General features: G+C 43.1%; 1 protein-coding gene across 1 annotated transcript; it reads right to left on the reverse strand.

Moving 5' to 3' along the window:
* Positions 1-865: 865 nt before the first annotated feature.
* DDX55 (DEAD-box helicase 55) lies at positions 866-17,454 on the reverse strand. The gene is made up of 14 exons (XM_060785526.2): positions 17,274-17,454; positions 14,704-14,754; positions 14,524-14,610; positions 14,121-14,212; positions 13,971-14,033; positions 12,287-12,436; positions 11,222-11,411; positions 10,714-10,796; positions 9,587-9,718; positions 8,551-8,643; positions 7,316-7,430; positions 5,100-5,268; positions 2,671-2,963; positions 866-1,091 (listed from the first exon to the last, which is right to left on the reverse strand). The coding sequence occupies exons 1-14, from the start codon at positions 17,379-17,381 to the stop codon at positions 924-926; spliced, it is 1,794 nt and encodes a 597-aa protein (XP_060641509.2). The 5' UTR covers positions 17,382-17,454; the 3' UTR covers positions 866-923.
* Positions 17,455-19,431: the final 1,977 nt, after the last annotated feature.

Here is a 19,431-nt window from a genome sequence, read left to right on the forward strand (position 1 = left end):
CTTGGCACACAGAACCCCCATGACCAACAAGAAATACTGACAGTCTTTGGGTAGATTTATAGGAGTTGTAGTTCACTTACATCCAGAGCGCACTATAAACCCAAACAATGATTAATCTGGACCAAACTTGGCATGCATACCCGATATGCCCAAATCTGAATACTGGTGGGTTTTGAGGGGAATTGGCTAGAACATTTCGAAGAGGTAGGTACTGGGATTTATAGTTCACCTGCAATCAATGAGCACTCTAAACTCCACCAGAGATGGAATTAGACCAAACTTGGAACACAGAGCCCCCATAACCAGCAAAAAATACTGGAGGTATTTGGAGGAAATTCACCTTGATTTGGGGGCATTGTAGTTCACCAACATCCAGAGAGCACTGTGAACCCAAACACCGATGGATCTGGACCAAACTTGCCACACATACCCGATAGGCCGAAATTTGATTACTGGAGAGGTTTGGGGGGAACTGACCTTCCTTTCTGGGAGTTGTAGTTCACCCACAACCAGAGAACACACTAAATCCCATTGATGATACATCTAGAGCAAACTTGCCCAACATAACTGATAAGAGTTTTTCGGGTTTAACTAGGCATGATGTGAGTTGTAGTTCACTCACAACCTTATGCGTTTTGTACAATTAAAAAATTGACTTTTTCAAATAACCCGGGAAACGCCGGATACCCAAGTTAGTAGTAGTATTAGTAGTAGTAATAATAATAATAATGCCTGCCTCTCTTTCCAGCTCAAGGCCTCCCAGAACATGATCCCTTCCAGATGCATTGGACTACAATGCTTTAAATGCCCGATTTGGAGGTTGGAGGAGGCTACAGTGCTAATGCCAAGAGCACAGGAGCATCTGTTACATAGAAAAGTCTATTTTATTGCTATCCAAAGAACAAGCTCTCACAGTTTATGCTTCATCCTTCCGAGCCTGAGTCGCCCATTGTTTCTGCCTGAGCTTCCTTTGTGCTGCACAGCAGCTTCTTCTCAAACTCTTCCTCACTGATTTTGCCCTTTTTCAGCTTTTTGAGGAGCCGCGTGTCGTTCAGCAGTTCCTCCATATCAACATCTTCTACATCAGACCCCTGCAGTCAGAGAATTTTAAAAAGCAGATTTTAACACAGCGGATGCACCAATTTTAGTTTCCCCCCAAACAATTACACAGATGTGTCGTTGAAGTCTTTCATGGCCAGAATCTCTGGGTTGCTGTGAGTTTTCCAGGCTGTTTGACCATGTTCCAGAAGCATTCTCTCCTGACGTTTCACTCACATCTATGGTAGGCAACCTCAGAGGTTGTGAGGTCTATTGGAAACTAGGCAAGTGGGTTTATATATCTGTGGAATAATGTCCAGGGTGGGAGGAAGAACTCTTTATCTGTTGGAGGCAAGTGTGAATGTGGCAGTTGACCACCTTGATTAGCATTAAATGGCCTTGCAGCGTCAAAGCCTAGCTGCTACCTGCCTGGGGAAATCCTTTGTTGAGAGGTGTTAGCTGGCCCTGATTGTTTGTCTGAAATTTCCCTGTTTTTTTAGTGTTGTTCTTTATTTGCTGTTCTGATTTTAGAGTACACAGAGAACACAGACTACACAGAGACGCCATTGAAATCCACAAGCATGAGGCTACCAGTATTAAAAAAACTTCTAAAATTGGACATTCCACAGATATATAAACCCCACTTGCCTAGTTTTCAACAGACATCACAACCTCTGAGGATGTCTGCCATAGATGGGGTGAAACGTCAGGAGAGAATGCTTCTGGAACATGGCCAGACAGCCCAGGAAACTCACAGCAACCTAATTACATCGATCTCTTGCTTCTAATCTTCATTTATACGTACTCCTAAAATTGACTAACTTGGCCTCTTGACATTAAAATCCATATGCCATATGTGGATGTGCTCAAATCATAGTTTATGAACATTACAGGTTCTTCCCTCCAGAGAAGACAAGAACAAGACAGCTAACACACAGCTGCTGGGCTCAACTTCAAAGCTAAGTGGATTTCTAGGACCTTAAGATCGCCTGGGGAGGGCCTACTCTCGTTACCGCCTTCATCACAAGTATGTTTGGCAGAGACGAGAGACAGGGCCTTCTCAGTGGTGGCCCCTCAGCTGTGGAACACCCTCCCTATAGATATTAGATCGGCCACCTTCCTTTTAACATTTCAGAAAAAAGTCAAGACGTGGCTTTCTGAACAAGCGTTTGCAAATGCAGAGTAACTGACATAGAAAAATGGAATGACTAGACAATGAGACCAGACAACGTTTTTAACAAGGAGACACTATGAATTTATATTTTATTAATTTACTTAGTTTTTGTTATATGTTATGTTTTTAATTGTATTTATGACACTGTAAGCATTGAATTTTGCCCTGTTAACCACCTTGAGTCACCTACGGGCTGAGAAAGGCAGTATACAAATACAGTAAACAAATAAAATAAATAAATAAATAAATTTCTCTATGACCAATCTATTTCAGCCACTGTGAGAATAACATTGGGGGGGGGACCCCATCAACTACCCTCTGCTCCTTGGAATTATGACAGGATAAAAACAAATCAACAAATACAGTGGAGATCCTGACCTTGGAATTCTAAAACAACCCCATTAACTAAATCAAAACCTTGCTAGATCCAATATAACACTCAGACACCTATCACTCACCTCTTCTCTTTTCCGTTTGGCTGTCAATTTCTTCTTCTTCTCCTTCTTGGCTTTCTGCTTGGACCAGGCCTTGTTTTTGGCAAACCTTTTCCTCCTTCCTTGCTCCTGCCCTTCTGTCCTTCGCTGCTCCAGAAATTTCTGTCTCTGTTTCTCTCGGTTCTTGTCTTTGAACGCGATCAAATCTGTGTCCATATCCACAGGCGTGAAGTCGGAGAAACATTTGCCTTTCAGCTCTGGCATCCTCGGCATCTTTAGCAAAGCAAAGCCTCGGGCCAAGCTGGAAAAGTCCAGATCTGTGGTGGGGAGAAGAGAGGGATGGATCATGCAGCCATATAACTAAGCAGAGACCCAAGCCCCTTCCACATCTATATAAATAAAAATGCAATGTTCATTTGTCGGATTAACATAACTCAAAAACCACTGGACGAATTAACACCAAATTTGGACACAATACACCTATCAGGCCAACGAGTGACCATCACTCATAAAAACACTGAAAAACACAGCAGCAGAGATTTAAAAAACCACAAAAAAATAGGACACATGCGCAAAACCATATATACACATACACACACAGATATATATATGCAAACACACATATACACAAATATATACACACACATATACACACACACAACACATACACAGACTGGGTCACAGCAACGCGTGGCAGGGGACAGCTAGTAGTTGTATAAAATCCACATTGAACTGGATTATATGGCATTGTGGACTTGGATAATCCAGTTCAAAGTAGATATTGTGGATTATCGGTCTTGATATTCTGGGTTATATGGCTGTGTGGAAGGGCCCACAGTGGGACGGTTTAGGACAAACCATCATTTTTCACAAGAACAGACCAAAAACATACATGTTCTACCCTCCCTGCTCCTCTAATGTGGAAGCGAAGAGTTCAACAGCGATTGCTTTCATTTCTGACCAGCCGCAGTTTATTATTCCATTCAAATCCTAAACTGTAGGCAATCTTAACAACGGTTTGTTGAACAAACCAGCCTCATAAACTACAGCTTGAAGTATATGTCTGTACAAACCACAGGGAAAGTAACCACAACTTGGCCACGTCAGATGAAATTACCAGCTGCAGATAGAAACAGAAGGAAAACCTTTCTATCTTTCTAGCAGAAGGAACAGCACAATGCTCAGGGCAGCTTATTCCTGTTCCATTTATCAAAATCTTCCAATCAGGTAATTCATTTAATAAGAGTTTTTTGAACAAAAGAATGTACAGAGAATGCCACTTGTAACTGAGTACTAACCTAATGAATAAAGAGACACGTGCAAGAAAGGAAGTAGCAACCATCAGAATGAAGAGAAGGGCTTGAAACAAATATTTGAATACAGAGCAGAATTCTCTCATGTAAGGACACTTGGCACTTTGTGAATTGATGGCAATTAGTTTTATCTACAGTTGTTTTTATAATTGTATTTTGATTTTATGCTAAATGTGTTGACAGTGGCTGTTGTTATAAGTATATGTGTTTTATATTTATGTACCATTTTTACCTGTTGTATGTTATATATGCACCCTGGAATGCCTTTGTAAGCTGTCCCCAAGTCCCTTTGGGGAGATGGTGGTGGGATATAAAGAAAGTTTATATTATTATTATTATTATTATTGTTGTTGTTGTTGTTGTTGTTGTTGTTGTTGTTGTTATTGTTATTGTTATTGTTATGTCAAAAAGAAGCTCCCAATAGCTGCTGGGTCTCTGGACAGAAACCAAGAAGACCTTAACTTTACTGATGTTTTACTGAGGGGCAAGCTCTCCAGGCAACCTTCAGTCCTGAGGCAGCAAATGGGGCCAGTTTCTATTGCAATACGTTCTTGCACCGACTACATCTAACAGAGAATTTATTTATTTATTTATTTAAAACATTTATACCCCATCCTTCTCGACCTCCGTGGAGGGATGCAGAACGGCTTCCAAACAGGCAACAATTCTATGCCATACATAATATAAAGCACATAATGAATACACCCACAAAATTAAAATAATTCTAAATATGCATTAAGAACCCGCTCACCAGATTAAAATCACCAGAATTAAAATCGTCTTCCAAAGCAGTCCAAATCCGGTCCAATAAATCTTGTCTTTTCCAGTAAACAAACTATTCTGTGAATGCCTGATCCCATAACCAGGATTTAAGCTTCTTCCGGAAGGTGAGGGAGGGTGCAGATCTAACCTCATTGGGGAGGGAGTCCACAGCCTAGGAGCCACCACGGAGAAGGCCCTGTCTCTTGTCCCAACCAAACGCAACTGCAATGGTGGTGGGACCGAGAGCAGGGCCTCCCTGGATGATCTTAAGGTCCTAGACGGTTTGTAGGGGGAAATACATTCGGACAGGTAAGCTGGCCCGGAACCGTTTAGGGTTTTATAGGTGAGCACCAGCACTTAGCAGGTTATCAAAATTACCTTTTAATCGGAAGATCAGATTGCACTCATGTTTGGCATAGGCTTGAACGTAAGACACAAATGCCTTCATCCCTTTCTCATATACAGCTCTGTCTGCCAAACTCAGGGATTTCAGTTTGGGGAGGACATCCACCACATTTGTCTGTAACTTCTTTTCCTGCATGGGACACTGTTCAAAGGGATCCAATTTTCAAATCCGTTATCAGACAACATGCCACATTACATTTTCTGTATAAATAAAGCTCTAGGATATCTGCATTCCGTGACATTGTCAAAACATTTGTGCTGCTGAAACCACTTGTCACTTCTTTCGTTCTCAGGTAGATGCCGTATATATTCGAGTATAAGCTGCATTTAAGCCGAGGCACCTAATTTTACCACAAAAACAACAACAATAATAATACAGTTGGAAAGGAGCTCTAAAGGCCATCTAGTACAATCCCCTTCATTCTGCAGAGAAAGTGGAAAAGAACAGACAAAACACCCCTGAAAGATGGCTATCCAGCCTTAATATTAATAATAATAATAATAATAATGGAAGTGGAAGGGAGCTCTAAAGACCATTTAGTCCAACCGTCTTCATTCTTGCTTCATACAAGGAAAGCACAGTCAAAGCACCCCTGGCAGATGGCCATCCAGCCTTAATAATAATAATAATAATAATAATAATAATAATGTTGGAAGGGAGCGCTAAAGGCCATCTAGTCCAATCCCCTTCATTCTGTAGGGAAAGCACAATCAAAGCACCCCCAACAGATAGCCATCCAGTTTTAATATTAATATGAATAAAAATAATAATAGATTTGAAAGGAACCTTTAAAGGCTATCTAGTCCAACCCTCTTCATGCAGCAAAAGCACAATCAAAGTACGGCACCTCCTTGTTCCAGAATCAGTCAATCAGGCAGGCAGTGAGGCTGAGTGGAGCTGGCTACGGAGGCCTGCACTGTGAAGGCCAGCGTAGGTCTCCGCAGCTTCCACAGGCCTCCGCAGCCCCGGAAGTCAGGCAGGCAGGCAGTTCGCTGCAAGTGGAGGTCCTTTTCTGCTGCATTGGCTGCATTCTCTGCTTGCTGCATACACCAGCGCTTGCCTCCGCAGGAGCGAGAGAAGGACGCAGCCGATGCAGCGGAGAAGGACCTCCGCTCGCAGCGACCTGCCTGCCTGACTTCAGGAGCTGGGGAGGCCAGCGGAAGCCTGCACTGGCTGCGGAGAGCCGCGCTGGCCTCCATAGCCAGCTCTATTCAGCCTCACTTTTGGCGAAGCCACTTCCAACCGAGTTAGTGGCTGGGAAGCGCATTTGCTGCTGGCGCCGTCGCTTCCAACAAGGCTTCCTTTGGCCTTACGATGCCTCCTTCCTTCCTGGGCCCAGCTGGGGCCGACAGAGTGTATGGCCCACACCGTGCTGCTCCCAGAGGCTGAAGATGGAGGCCAGAGGCGGCCTTGTTGGAAGTAGCAGTGGCAGCAGAAACACTCGCCAGCTGGTTCACTCAGCTTAAGGTAAGGAGGCCTGAGGTGATGTTGCTGGAAGCGGGTGCACTTGCCAGGTGCTTTACTGGCCTGAGGCTGGAGATTGAGGGGCAAGGCTCGCCTGTGGGCTCCGCTGCTGTTCGTCCACCTCCTCCGGCCTACTCGATAGAGGTGAAGGCCAGCCAGCTTCGGAGCCTTGCCTCCAGGCGCTGCTGCCCAGCTTGACTCGACTATAAGCCGAGGAAGACTTTTTCAGTCCAAAAAAAGGACTGAAAAACTCAGCTTATATTCGAGTATATACGGTATATTAGCCAAAGTAATCTCCAGCACACAGGAGACAGCTTTCCTGGCCAGCTGGGCATTTAAATACCATTTTGAACATGCTTTAAAATGAAAAACAGGCCTCACAAGATGAGTGGAGAGTGAAGGGGGGCTCATGTCAGCCTCATCTATTAGACAGCAAATCAACTCATCAAGACTGTCCTACTTTTACCTTTATCCACTGTTATTAGACAAAAAGTATTTATAAGACAACACTGCCATGCCATCTTGGTGATCCCAACTTATGAATTTACTTTGGTGTTTGTTTGGTTTGTTCTATATTTATTCTGTGATGGCTCAATAACTATATACAAAAAATGGCACTCAGTAACTGTTCGATAAACAAATTCATTTTCAGGAGCCCCTTTCAAGACACAGCACGCACACACACTGCCTCTTACATTTGTTGAAAATGAAACAGTCACCTCACCTTTTGGTTAATAGCTAGAAAATTTATATAAGCTTCTTCCATTGGAAGCAGGAAGACAAGTGCGCTGCCCAAGTGGCCAATGCGTGCTGTGCGGCCACAGCGATGCACAAAAGCACTGAAAGGAAGGGGAGAGAAAGGCAACTCAGCAATGGAGAAGCTCTTGAAGATCACAAACGACTTGAAAACAAGAACAGGTACCCTAATACAGATTGAGTGTCTCTTACACCAAAATCCACAATTGTGCACCAAAATCCACAATTGTGCACCAAAATCCACAATTGTGCATGTGAGTTGTTGGGATAGTGAGGCTTTTGCTGGTTCAAAGTATGCAAGCTTTGTTTGTTTGTTGGGGCCGTGGTTAGCACAGCGGGTTAAACCACCAGCTACAGAAAATCTTGCTGACCAGAAGGTTGGCAGTTTAAGCCACAGGTCAGGGTGAGCTCCTGCCATCAGTCCTAGCAGTTCAAAAACAGCCATGTGAATATTGTGTACGTTTTATTGATTAGCCCATTGGCCGTATCAGAAAAAATTGACAAACACATACACATACAGTACAACGTAAGTTAAAATAAACAAGCTGTTAACAAGGTCTTGATCCAAATCAAATATCTGCATCACCTCTACTGTTTACCTCAATGGGCTCTAAATGTACAGTTCTCAGCTGAGCAATGTGAGTAGATAAATAGGTAATGCTTTGGCGAGGAGGTAAAAGGTGCCCATGAAGACACGCTGGCAATTCGATCAGGAAGGCATCCATGGACAACAGGCTTCTCGGTGCGGAAAAATGGAACAATGGCACTTCCCCCATGGCCGAGTCGGGCACAGTCTCCAAATGTTGGAGATGAAAAAGAGTGAAGCCTTGTCTCTGTGTATTGTCTGTGTTTGTTGTTAATTGTATAACCACACTGAATGTTTGCCACGTATGTATTCTATAATCTGCACTGAGTACCTAACAATATTAAAAGCATTGTGTATAAAATTACCTTCAGGATATCAATATAAGGAATATATGAAACACACATTAAATTCTAGATTTAGGTCCCATCTCCAAAATATCTTACTATGTACAAATCTACAAATATGGATATTCCTGATCCGAAATCGAAAACACTTCTTGCCCCAAGCATTTCAAAAAGGGATACGCAATTACTGCATTTGATAAATGGTTTATATTCTGCCCATCTTAACTGGCAATTAAAAATGGTCTCAATTCTTTAGAGAGGAAAAAGTAGTACCTTGCATTGCTTGGAGGATCGTACTGCAAAACCCAATTCACTTCTGGAATGTCGATGCCCCGGGCCATTACATCAGTGCAAACCAGAATGCCACTAGGAAAAGACAACATTTTTATGTAAAGAGAAAGAGCTACATGGGTTGCTGTGATTTTTTCGGGCTGTCTGGTCATGCTCTAAAAGCATTCTCTCCTGACATTTCGCCCACATCTATGGCAAGCATTCTCAAAGGTCGTGAGGTTTATTGGAAACTGGGCAAGTGGGTTTTATATATCTGTGGAATAATGTCCAGGGTGGAGAAAGTGTGAATGTTGCCATTGGTCAGCTTGATTAGCACTGAGTAGCCTTGCAGCTTTCAAAGCCTGGCTATTGCTGCCCGGGGGAATCCTTCATTGAGAGGTGTTAGCTGGTCCTGATTGTTTGTGTATTTCAATGGCTCTCTGTGTAGTCTGTGTTCTCTGTGCACTCTAAAATCAGGACAGCAAATAAAGAACAACACTAAAAAACAGAGGAATTTTAGACAGGAAACAATCAGGGCCAGCTAACACCTCTTAACAAAGGATTTCCCCAGACAGGAAGCAGCCAGGCTTTAAAGCTGCAAGGCCATTCAATGCTAATCAGAGTGGCCAACTGCCACATTTACACTTGCCTCCAACAGACAAGAGTTCTTCCTCCCACCCTGGACATTATTCAACAGGGATATAAACCCCACTTGCCTAGTTTCCAACAGACTTCAGAACCTCTGAGGATGCCTGCTATCGATGTCTGCAAAACGTCAGGAGAGAATCCTTCTGGAACATGCCAGACAGCCCAGAAAACCCACAGCAACCCAGTGATTCCAGCCATGAAAGCCTTCAAGAACACAAAGATCTAAGTTTCTTAACAAGTATGCAATATATGGCTGTTAAATATGAAATTCTAAGACTAACCATTCCAAATTCTTAGTAATTCACTCTATATTCTTACACCTAGATCATTACGTGGAATAAAACTACATGCACAGCATTTGGCTGAATGAGACTGCAATAAGGCCTCTCACCTTGAAAGCTTCCTGAATTCCATAAAAATCTTATTCCGTTTGTGCTTCATCTTCCCATGGATGCACATGATTTTCACATTCTTAATCAAGGATTCCAACCCTTTGCCATAATACTCTACACAGGCACAAGTACTGGTAAGGAGAGAGAAAAGGCCATGAAAAAGACAGCACCAACAATCTCAATTGTATGCGTTTAAAACTGCAAAGAAATGCAAGACTGATGTCATGGGTCTCCAAGCTTCCCACAATCATTATTACCTCCATATTTCAGACTGAGAGAGATGGGAGTTCAGCATGAGTAAGGCCACTCCAGCCTACCCTGAAAAATACTATCAGAAGGAATGAATGGATAAAAAATCTTGAAATAAATCTCCTTATATAAGCCCTCCCTCATGTCTCAAATCATGGGCTCTCCTTCCACACTGACTTCAGAGACTTGCCAAGATTCATGAGGGAAGCTGGGAGATATAATACAGGAAACACCTGGAGGGTCAAGGGTCATCTCTCCAGTGACAAAAGGTAATTTTGTGAGTCGCCGTAAGTCCCTTCCAGGAGATGGTGGTGGAGTATAAATAAAGTTTTATTATTAGTAGTAATAGTATTTGAAACACAACAAGATTAGTACACAGCAAACAAGATCGCTCTGCTGGCTGTTGTACTGGATCACACATTGGACACTTCCCAAGTGTCTAGGACTATGTGATGTATCAGCGAATAATGCATGCAGATCCCAGTAGGGTGGCCTTTTGCAGCTGACAGATGGTAATTTTGTCAGTGCTGATTGTGTTTAAGTGCAGGCCAAGGTCTTTAGGCACTGCACCCAGTGTGCCGATCACCACAGGGACCACCTTGACTGACTTGTGCCAGAGTCTTTGCAGTTTGATCTTTAAATCCCCGTATCGTGTTTATTATCATCATCATCATCATCATCATCATCATCATCATCATCATCATCAATTTTGCCTGTTAGTTCACGTGTGGGATGAATATAGATATCTGGGTGATCTGCAGTAGATCAGCAAATATCATGAGTGAAAATAAAGTAGATCCTGTAATCTTAAAGGCTGCCAAGGCTGCTCTTCAGCCAATGCAAATCAAAGACTATGGAGTGTCCCATTTGGTATTACCTGAAAAAGACAAGATGCTTTTCTGACTTGTGCTGACGAAGAAAGTGAACTAACTGGTTAAATTTCTCATCCGCTTTGCAGATCTAAATGCCAACAACAGAAACAAAACAGGCAGGAATAAATGAATGGCAGGGAAAACAGAATACTGCTGACTTTCAAGTCCCACCTCAAAACCCTTTACCAGGTGAAGGATTCATAGAATCCTACAGTTGGAAGAGACCCTGTGGGCCATCCAACCCCCTGCCAAGAAACAGGAAAATCACATTCCCTCAGTGGATTTCCACCCTCAGTGGAAAACAATCCTATGGCAACGTATCAAGTGCACCCAGTTACTTTTTGGACTGCAATTTCCAGAGCTGTAGTTCAAAAAACTTTCCCAAGCTTTGTATATAATTAAGGAGAAGTGCTGAGGCTCCACATGCATCACCCTTCAGCATCACCAAAGTGACACAGAACCCTATCATTAAAAACTATCCCATGAAAGTTGAGATCCAAGACCACTTCATACCATATAGAAATTCTGGAGTCGTGTGGGGGTCTTCTGGGTGTTGCTTGCTGCCATGTCTTTCTCCTTCACAGAGATGCGGACAGGGTTGCGGAGGCCAGCTCTCACTAAGTTTTCAACCTCTTGGGTCTGAGTTGCAGAGAAGAGTCCTGTCCGTCTCTGCTTCGGCAAAATGTCCAGAATAGTATTCAAACTGTAAGCAAAGATAATGATCATCAGTCAGAGGAGCTAGCTCTGCTAGGTCAAGAGAAAAGGCACACTGTTTCCCACAGCTGCCAATAAGAATTGTCTTCTGACTTAAACACTGATGGTTAAAGTCAATGCCAAAAATCAATGAGAGACGGCCTGCTTACAAACAGCGCTGCAATGGCAAATTCTGAGGTGTGGCACTCAATAGAAGAGCATTTAAGAAGTCCAAAAATGCAGGTAGCTGTGGTCAGTTATAGCAAGGAACCAGTTCTAGCAGATTTCATCACCACTAGGAGTAGGTTTTCAATTGCCCATCACAGATCAAACCCAAAATACTTTGTACTGCAAAAAGCCAAGTAAGGTTTTCCCCTGACATTAAATCCAGTCATGTCCGACTCTGGGGGATCGTGCTCAACTCCATTTCTAAGTCGAAGAGCTGGCATTGTCCATAGACACCTCCAAGGTCATATGGCCGGCATGACTGCATGGAGCGCTGTTACCTTCCCACCGGAGCGGTACCTATTGATCTACTCATTTTTGCATGTTTTCAAACTACTAGGTTGGCAGAAGCTGGGGCTAACAACGGGAGCTCACGCTGCTCCCTGGATTCAAACTTTCGGTCAGCAAATTCAGCAGCTCAGCAGTTTAACCCACTGTGCCACCAGGGGTTCCCTGCAACAGACACTGCACATAATATAATGTTGCTGGAAAGATATATCCCACCGCCAGTCTCAGCTACTGTAAGGACTGCAGCAAAGTTCAGAGAAAACAGAGGAGCAGGGTTCCAGAGAATTCGCAGTCTAGACTGATCAAGAAGTCTCAGCATTTTGACCCTGAAAGTCCTGGCTCCACTAGAACAGTGCTGAAAAAGGAAAATACCTTGCTTCAAAGCCCATGTCCAAGAGCCGATCTGCTTCATCCAAGACTAGAATGTCAAGAGATCTTACGGAGCTGGCCAAATCCAGCCCCTCCGATTTCCTCCTGAACATATCCTCCAAACGACCTGGAGTGGCCACGAGGATGTTTCCGCTGTTGGGGACAAAAACAAACACACAAAAGACTTTTCAGTCTGTTTTGGAGAATACTTCCTTCTTGCCAATGTTGCAAGATTGTATTAATCTTAGTTCCGGAAAGAATGCACGGTCAAAGGAGATAACACAAAGGCAAAGGAGATGCTTGTTGTTTGTGTTTTCCTTTGAAATTTCAAATACTACAAAAAAATTTGGCACACGTCTGCTCTAATCCCATCATACAGCAAAGTGTTTTTTTCTAGGCAGCCAATTCCAAATTATGCTTATTATGTCCTTATTCATGTGGAGCTGTGGAAATGCATAGGTCACAAACTAGGATCTTTAGGATTAAATGGGAGGAAGATGGATTCAAATGGAAGAAATGGCTGATGTCAGTAAGGCTCACGGAAAGAAGAAAAGTTCAGGATTCAAGACATATAGCATAGAACTACAACTCCCATCTCTTTAAAACAGTATTCCCAGGAGGGATACTGGTTTAAAGAGTGGAGAGGGAGATAGAACAGAGAACCGGTGTAAGTGTTGGTCTAAGACTCTGTAAGACTGGGTTTCTAATACTCATGGAAATGCACTAAAGATTTGCTTTCAACATACATCAGAAACAAAGGCACACAACGATGATGAACAATAAGTTGTACAAGGGGGAGGGGAAGCTATACTGGGGAAATGTCTTTTTTTTTCAGCTATAACTCCCAGCATCCACCAGCCAGCATAGCAAGTAGTCACGGTGGTTGGAGATGCTGGAAGCTATACTCCCAAAATTACCTTAAATCCAAAAATAGTTCCTAAGATCTACCGAGATACTTGCAGGAACACCTCAGCAAGCGAGAATTCAACAGTGGCAGGCTAAAACCCGGATCCTCAATCAGTGGCTGAGACCTGATAAGAAACTCCTTCCTGGGCACACAGAAGACTGGGTGACTTGAAAGGCACTCAACAGGCTGTGCTCTGGCACCACGAGGTGAAAAGCCAACCTTAAGAAATGGGGCTACAAAGCAGAGCCCATGACATGTAAGTGTGGTGAAGAGCCAGCCACAGACCGTCTGCTGCAATGCAACCTGAGCCCTGCCACATGCACAATGGAGGACCTTCTTACAGCGACACCAGAGGCACTCCAAGTGGACAGCTACTGGTCAAAGGACATTTAGTATAATGGCAAGCTTAACTTTGTTTGTGTTTTTAAATAATTGTAACTGTATTCTCAATTCGCTTCTAATACGATAAATAAAAAAATAACGTTTTTAAAGCTCTGGCTGGGTATGTATATAACTGCCTGTCTGAAATGCTAGTTTTCAGCTCTGTACATGAGCAGGGAATGCCTGCACTAAAGTCTATCTCACATTCAACTTCCTTATATATTCCCTATGGGAATACCATCATTGCCTGTTCTGTAAAAAATCCCGTATTCAAATAAAAAGGAGGACACAGGGTTCTATCAACTTAATATAACATGCACGGTATATTTAAAAAACAACATTTTCCAACAATCTGACATCAAGTTAAGTAAATACTCAGCAGCGCAGTAAGCCACTCACCCTTGTTCTTTGAATCTTTCGACATCTTCCATGGGATTCTTTCCACCAATAAAGAGGCATTTGCTGAAACAAAGCACACATAACAATTCAAAAACTCACCCAAACATGACATTACGGCCAGTCTTCTTGCAATTGGAATCCCCGACTCACCTAAACTGGGGGAAGTGTTTTGTGAAGTGGGAGATCACCTCCTCTATCTGAACAGCAAGCTCTCTTGTGGGTGTGATGATGATTGCACCAACCTACGGTGTCACAAAGAAAACGGGGGGTGAAACACTGGGTTAGGGGTCCTTCAAATGCAATTTATTCCTCTATTTTCCATTTGATTTGTGACAGCTGACAATAGAAGAGTGGCAGAGAGAAGGAAAACAAGGAAGTGTCATTAAGTAAAGGACTGCATGTAGCAACATGTCTTGCTTGTTACCTACATGTCACTTCATCCACCATCTTCTGACATAAATGAAAATAATTTTACCACATCTGTGAAAGGCCACACACCAGGTCATCCCATTCCTAGTTAACAAAGGGAAGCGAGAAAAGCATGTGATTTTACCTGCTTTTTCTTAAGCTTTTCTTCCCTTCGGAGAAGAATTTCTATTATGGGAATCACAAAAGCTAAAGTTTTGCCGCTGCCAGTCACCTAGGGGCATGGAAACACAAAACGTCAAGTATACCATCTTTAGCACTGCACACCATCAAAGTCCAAATCATAGCCAAGTGGCAACATACTCACCGCTTCAGCAGCAACGTCCTTATTTGCCATGAACAAGGGAATTGTTGCAGACTGAAAGAGATACAAAAACAGACTTTTAAAAGAAAAGATTATGGAGAATGCTAGCCCGTCATGTCTCTTTTTAAAGGACTGCTGACAGAAGAAATGTGTATCTTTATATTAAAGAGGATATTGTACAAAAGCACTTATAGTCCTGCTATTTTAGATTGGCCAAAACTACAGAAACAATTCAATTCTTTATTTATATCCTGCCACCATCTCCCTAAAGGGACTCAGGGCAGCTTACAAGGCACTCCAGTGTGCATATATAACATATAATAGGTAAAAAAAGTTTAAAAAATCACATAAAATTATAACAAGAATCCCCGCCAACACATGTAGCATAAAATCAAAATAATACAATTTTAAAACAACAGTAGATAAAACTACCTGCCATCAATTGACAAGGTGCCAAGTATCAGCTTTATATGAGCCCATTCAGCCTACTCAAGGTCAAAGGCCTGTCTGAACATCCATGTTTTCAGGTTGGAACGGAAAGATTGAAGGGTGGGGGGTAATCTAAGCTCTTTTGGGAGGATATTCCAGAGCCGGGGGGGGGGGGGCAAACACAGAGAAGGCCCTCTCTCTCGTCCCCCACCAACCGTGCTTGAGACAGCGGTGGGACTGAGAGAAGGGCCTCCCCTGTCGATCTCAGAGCCTGTGCTGGTTCGTAGAAAGAAATGCGGTCTCGAAGATAGGTTGGACTCAAAGAATATAGGGCTTTATAGGTAATAACCTGCCCCTTGAATTGAGCCCGGAAACTTGTTGGAAGCCAGTGGAGCTGCTTCAGCAGGGGTGTGCTATGTTCCCTGTAGCTAGCTCCACTTAGTAATCTGGCAGCTGTCCTTTGCACTAGCTGCAATTTCCGACCCGTCTTCAAAGGCAGTCCCACATGGAGTGTATTGCAGTAGTCCATTCTGGATGTAACTAAGGTGTTACAGCCTGTTAATATAGCCTGTAATAGCCTGTTAACGGAGTCTCTCATTTTTACACATCATACAGGTTCTGGTGAAGATTTCTGTGAAGAAAGTCTACCGGATGTTGAATTCTATTTTAGTGTTTATCTGTTGTCACTTTTAAATTGCACATTCTATAGTTTTCAGCATTGTTTGCTACGTTGAGTCTCCTTGGGGTATAAATAATAATAATAATGATGATAATGATAATAATAATCGCTCTCAATATTCTACAGCACTGAGCTTTCATTCTAAAGTGTAGATGACCTTTTGATGACATTTAGATATTTAAAGACCTAAGCACCCCAAAATGAGGGGCGAAATATACTTCCAACTAAACATAGATGAGATTACACAAGAATTACAAACCCCGGAGGCAGACATTGGCTTTTTCAGGGGCAGAACCTTTCGTTACTTGGGACCTGCTTAGGCATCTGGCAAAACCTGGGTTAGGGATTTTGTAAGGCTAAACGTTAAGAAGCAGTCATTGTTTGGTTTAGGATGTTATGGATGGTCCCATTAAAATGCCTGTGGAAGTGGTCAAACTACAATTCCCATAATCCTCTGTCAAAGGCCTCAGACCCCACTAGTATGTAAAGTTGGTCATGCTGGCTATGTGTGCCAAGTGTGGTCCAGATTTGTCGTTGGTTGGGATCACAGTGCTCTCTGGATGTGAGTGAACTACAACTCCCAAAAATCAAGCTGAACCCCCTTGAACCCCCACCAGTATTCAAAGTTGGCTCTGTGTGCCAAGTGTGGTCCAGAACCACCACTGGCTGGGGTCACTGTGCTCTCTGATTGTGGATGAACTACAACTCCCATCATCCTCCGTCACTGCCCCCGAGACCCCATCAGTATTGACAGTTGGCCATGCTGAGCCTGCGTGCCCAGTGTGGTCCAGATCCATCGTCAGTTGGGTTTATAGGGCTCAGGCATGTAGCCGGGGGGGGGGGGGGCTTGGGGGGCTTGAACCCCCCCCCCTGAAATTCTCATGGTGGTTCGCGAAAAGGCCTTACTGGTGCATTATTTAAACTGTTATGTTTATTCATATCATGATCTGATCACCCTACTCAATATATCCCATGTGCATGGGGGTATTGGGGTAACGATACAAAAGGTTTGCTAGGGTAGACCCTCTTTCACTCGGACTCAGCCCCCCCCCCCCGAATCGAAATCCTGGCGACGGGCCTGGGCTCTTGCAATGTGGGCAAACTATAAATCTCAGCAGCCAAGATCATTTCCTTCCAAACCCCACCAGTGTTTATAGTTGGTCATGCTGGCTCTGTGTGCCACGTTTGGTTTAAAACCCTTGTTGGCGGGAGTCACTGGGTTCTCGGGATATGGGGTGAACTATAACTCCCATCATCCTGGGTTAATCCCCCCACACACACACAAAACCCTCCTCCAATATGTTCTGTTGGCCATACTGGGCCAATGTACCAAGTTTGGTCCAGATCCGTTGTCGGTTGGAGTCACAGGGCTCTCTAAATGTGGGTGAACTAGAACACCTTTTCTATTGAAACAGAGAAGGCTCATAGAAAAAGCCTTCTTAGACTCTGGGCCTGCCTTTCTTACCTGCACAGGCGTCATGTGAGGAAAGCCCATCTCTCGCAAGGCCTTCCGGACGCCGGGGCTCAGCTGAACCGGCAGAGAGTCCCAAGTTCCCTCAGTAACGTTCTCCATCGCCGTCTAATCGGGCTGGGAAGCTGTCCCTGGGGCTCCACGAGCAACGCGTCCGTCTCTTTAAAGGGGCCGGCTGGGAAAGAAAGCTCGCGACACTAGAGTTCCGCACCAGCACAAACGTTCCGGGGCTCCTTGGCAGCCAACTACAAATCCAATCAGGCAGCACAGCTAGCCCTGCTGCTTCAGGGCACCTGTCATCCAAAAGATTTAGGAGAATGCTGGGTTCTTTTCTCCTGTCGTACCACGTTTCCATCTTTGAGGTTGATTTTTATAAATAATAATAAAATAATTAAAATAAAGACAATTATTATTAATTAATTAATTGTATTGATTAGCCCTTAGGCCATATCACCATACCGAACCAAATCACAAAGCTTGATACAACTTAACAAAACTCTATGTAGTAAGTTAAATAAGGCACTTATAATAATACAGTAAATAAGTGATAAAACTGAATATATACATATTTCCCTAGCCCCCGCTACCATTGACCCCAATCAGCCCCACACATGTGGATCTCGGACGTATTGCTTTGCTTAAATACGGAGATGTTTTATATGTTATTTCTGAGTATTGGCCACACATAAAATATATTGTTCCGATGTGAGATTCCCAATAAATTTGTCAGTTTGATATATCGACCAAGGTACAAGCCTCTCACCTTCTGAAACAATTTACAATCAAATCATATGTGTGCTATATCCTCAGTTTCAGGTGCTCCGCAGATACAAATTCATTCATTATAAGGGATGCCGTTAAATCTCCCATATCTGAGCATTGTATCAGGCTGATCAAATCTAGCTCGAGTAAATACCTCCCTAAAGTGTTTTGGAATTTGAATTGTTTAGGTAGTTTAAAGGTACATTTATATCAACTCAGCCATTTTAGGTTGGCAACCTTGCTGAGGGTGGCTGTATCTTTTTGTGCATCTATGTCCAAAATTCTATGTATAGCACTCTTGTTTACTTGGTCTCTTAAAGCACAGGAGACATGGAAACCGCAGTTTCTTATATAATTTGTCATTTGCATAACCCAAGAGGTCTGTAGTTGGGATTTTATCTGTTCTAATACACAATTTTGGGAATCTATCAGGCTCCATTACATTGATTTTACACCAGTAATTATACGTTCAGAGTTTAGACTGTGCATAGATTGTGTAAATTTCTAGTTCGGCTCTCACTGCAGAAGCTGAGGTCCTTCTATCTACTCCCAATATGCTTTTCAAGTGTTGAGATTGTGCTTGTTCTCTTACTGAGGTGGAACTTAAGCCCCATACTTCTGCTGCATATAAAAGCATAACCTTAGCTGTATATACTTTAATTATTGGGATTAAAGTACATGGATAATTATTATTATCTTGCTTCCCAATTATTTGTTCTGACCAGAAGCGGTTGTAAATATCGAGTCCTCATTAAAATATATATTAAAATATCTAAATGCCAATCCACACCCTCTGTCTCAAAAATGTTCTTTCAAAGGTGTTGTTCTTTTAAAACCTGCTGTTGGAAGGACAGCCAGGAGGGGGCCATTTGGATTTGCATAGGGACAGAGTTCCAGAGACAAAGGGACTACATTATCCATCATCCCAGTAGTGATATTCCATCAATGATGAGACTAGGGATGGGAGGTTTGGCCCAACAGTATCTCAAAGCCCTCTGCTGGGAAAGGCTAACAAAGCAATACACTTCCTGTAGGGAATGTTGGCCCTCTAGACAATCTTGGACTATAATCCCCACCCTTGACTATACTGGTTTGTGTTGGCGCACTAGCCTGACAGCTGCCAGGACCCGAGTTGTCCATTCATGTCATAAGAGTGTGGTGGCCCTTCAAATATCCTTGGGCCACAACTGTTGAGAATACAGTTCCATTCTTGAACCTGCAGAGCTTGAGGGAAATACACTCATATTCAGGAGCAGTTGGGTTGTCCACAGGCTTCATCCAGAATATCTGCTCTTTTGTGGACAAGGGTTTCTCAACCCTCACTTTTTGTCATCATACCCTTCTAAAATGTGGCAATCTTAGACAGAAGGGCTGGGCCAAGCCCCTTTGG

The sequence above is a fragment of the Anolis sagrei genome, chromosome X (assembly GCF_037176765.1).
Source record: "Anolis sagrei isolate rAnoSag1 chromosome X, rAnoSag1.mat, whole genome shotgun sequence".
Lineage (NCBI taxonomy): Eukaryota > Metazoa > Chordata > Lepidosauria > Squamata > Dactyloidae > Anolis > Anolis sagrei.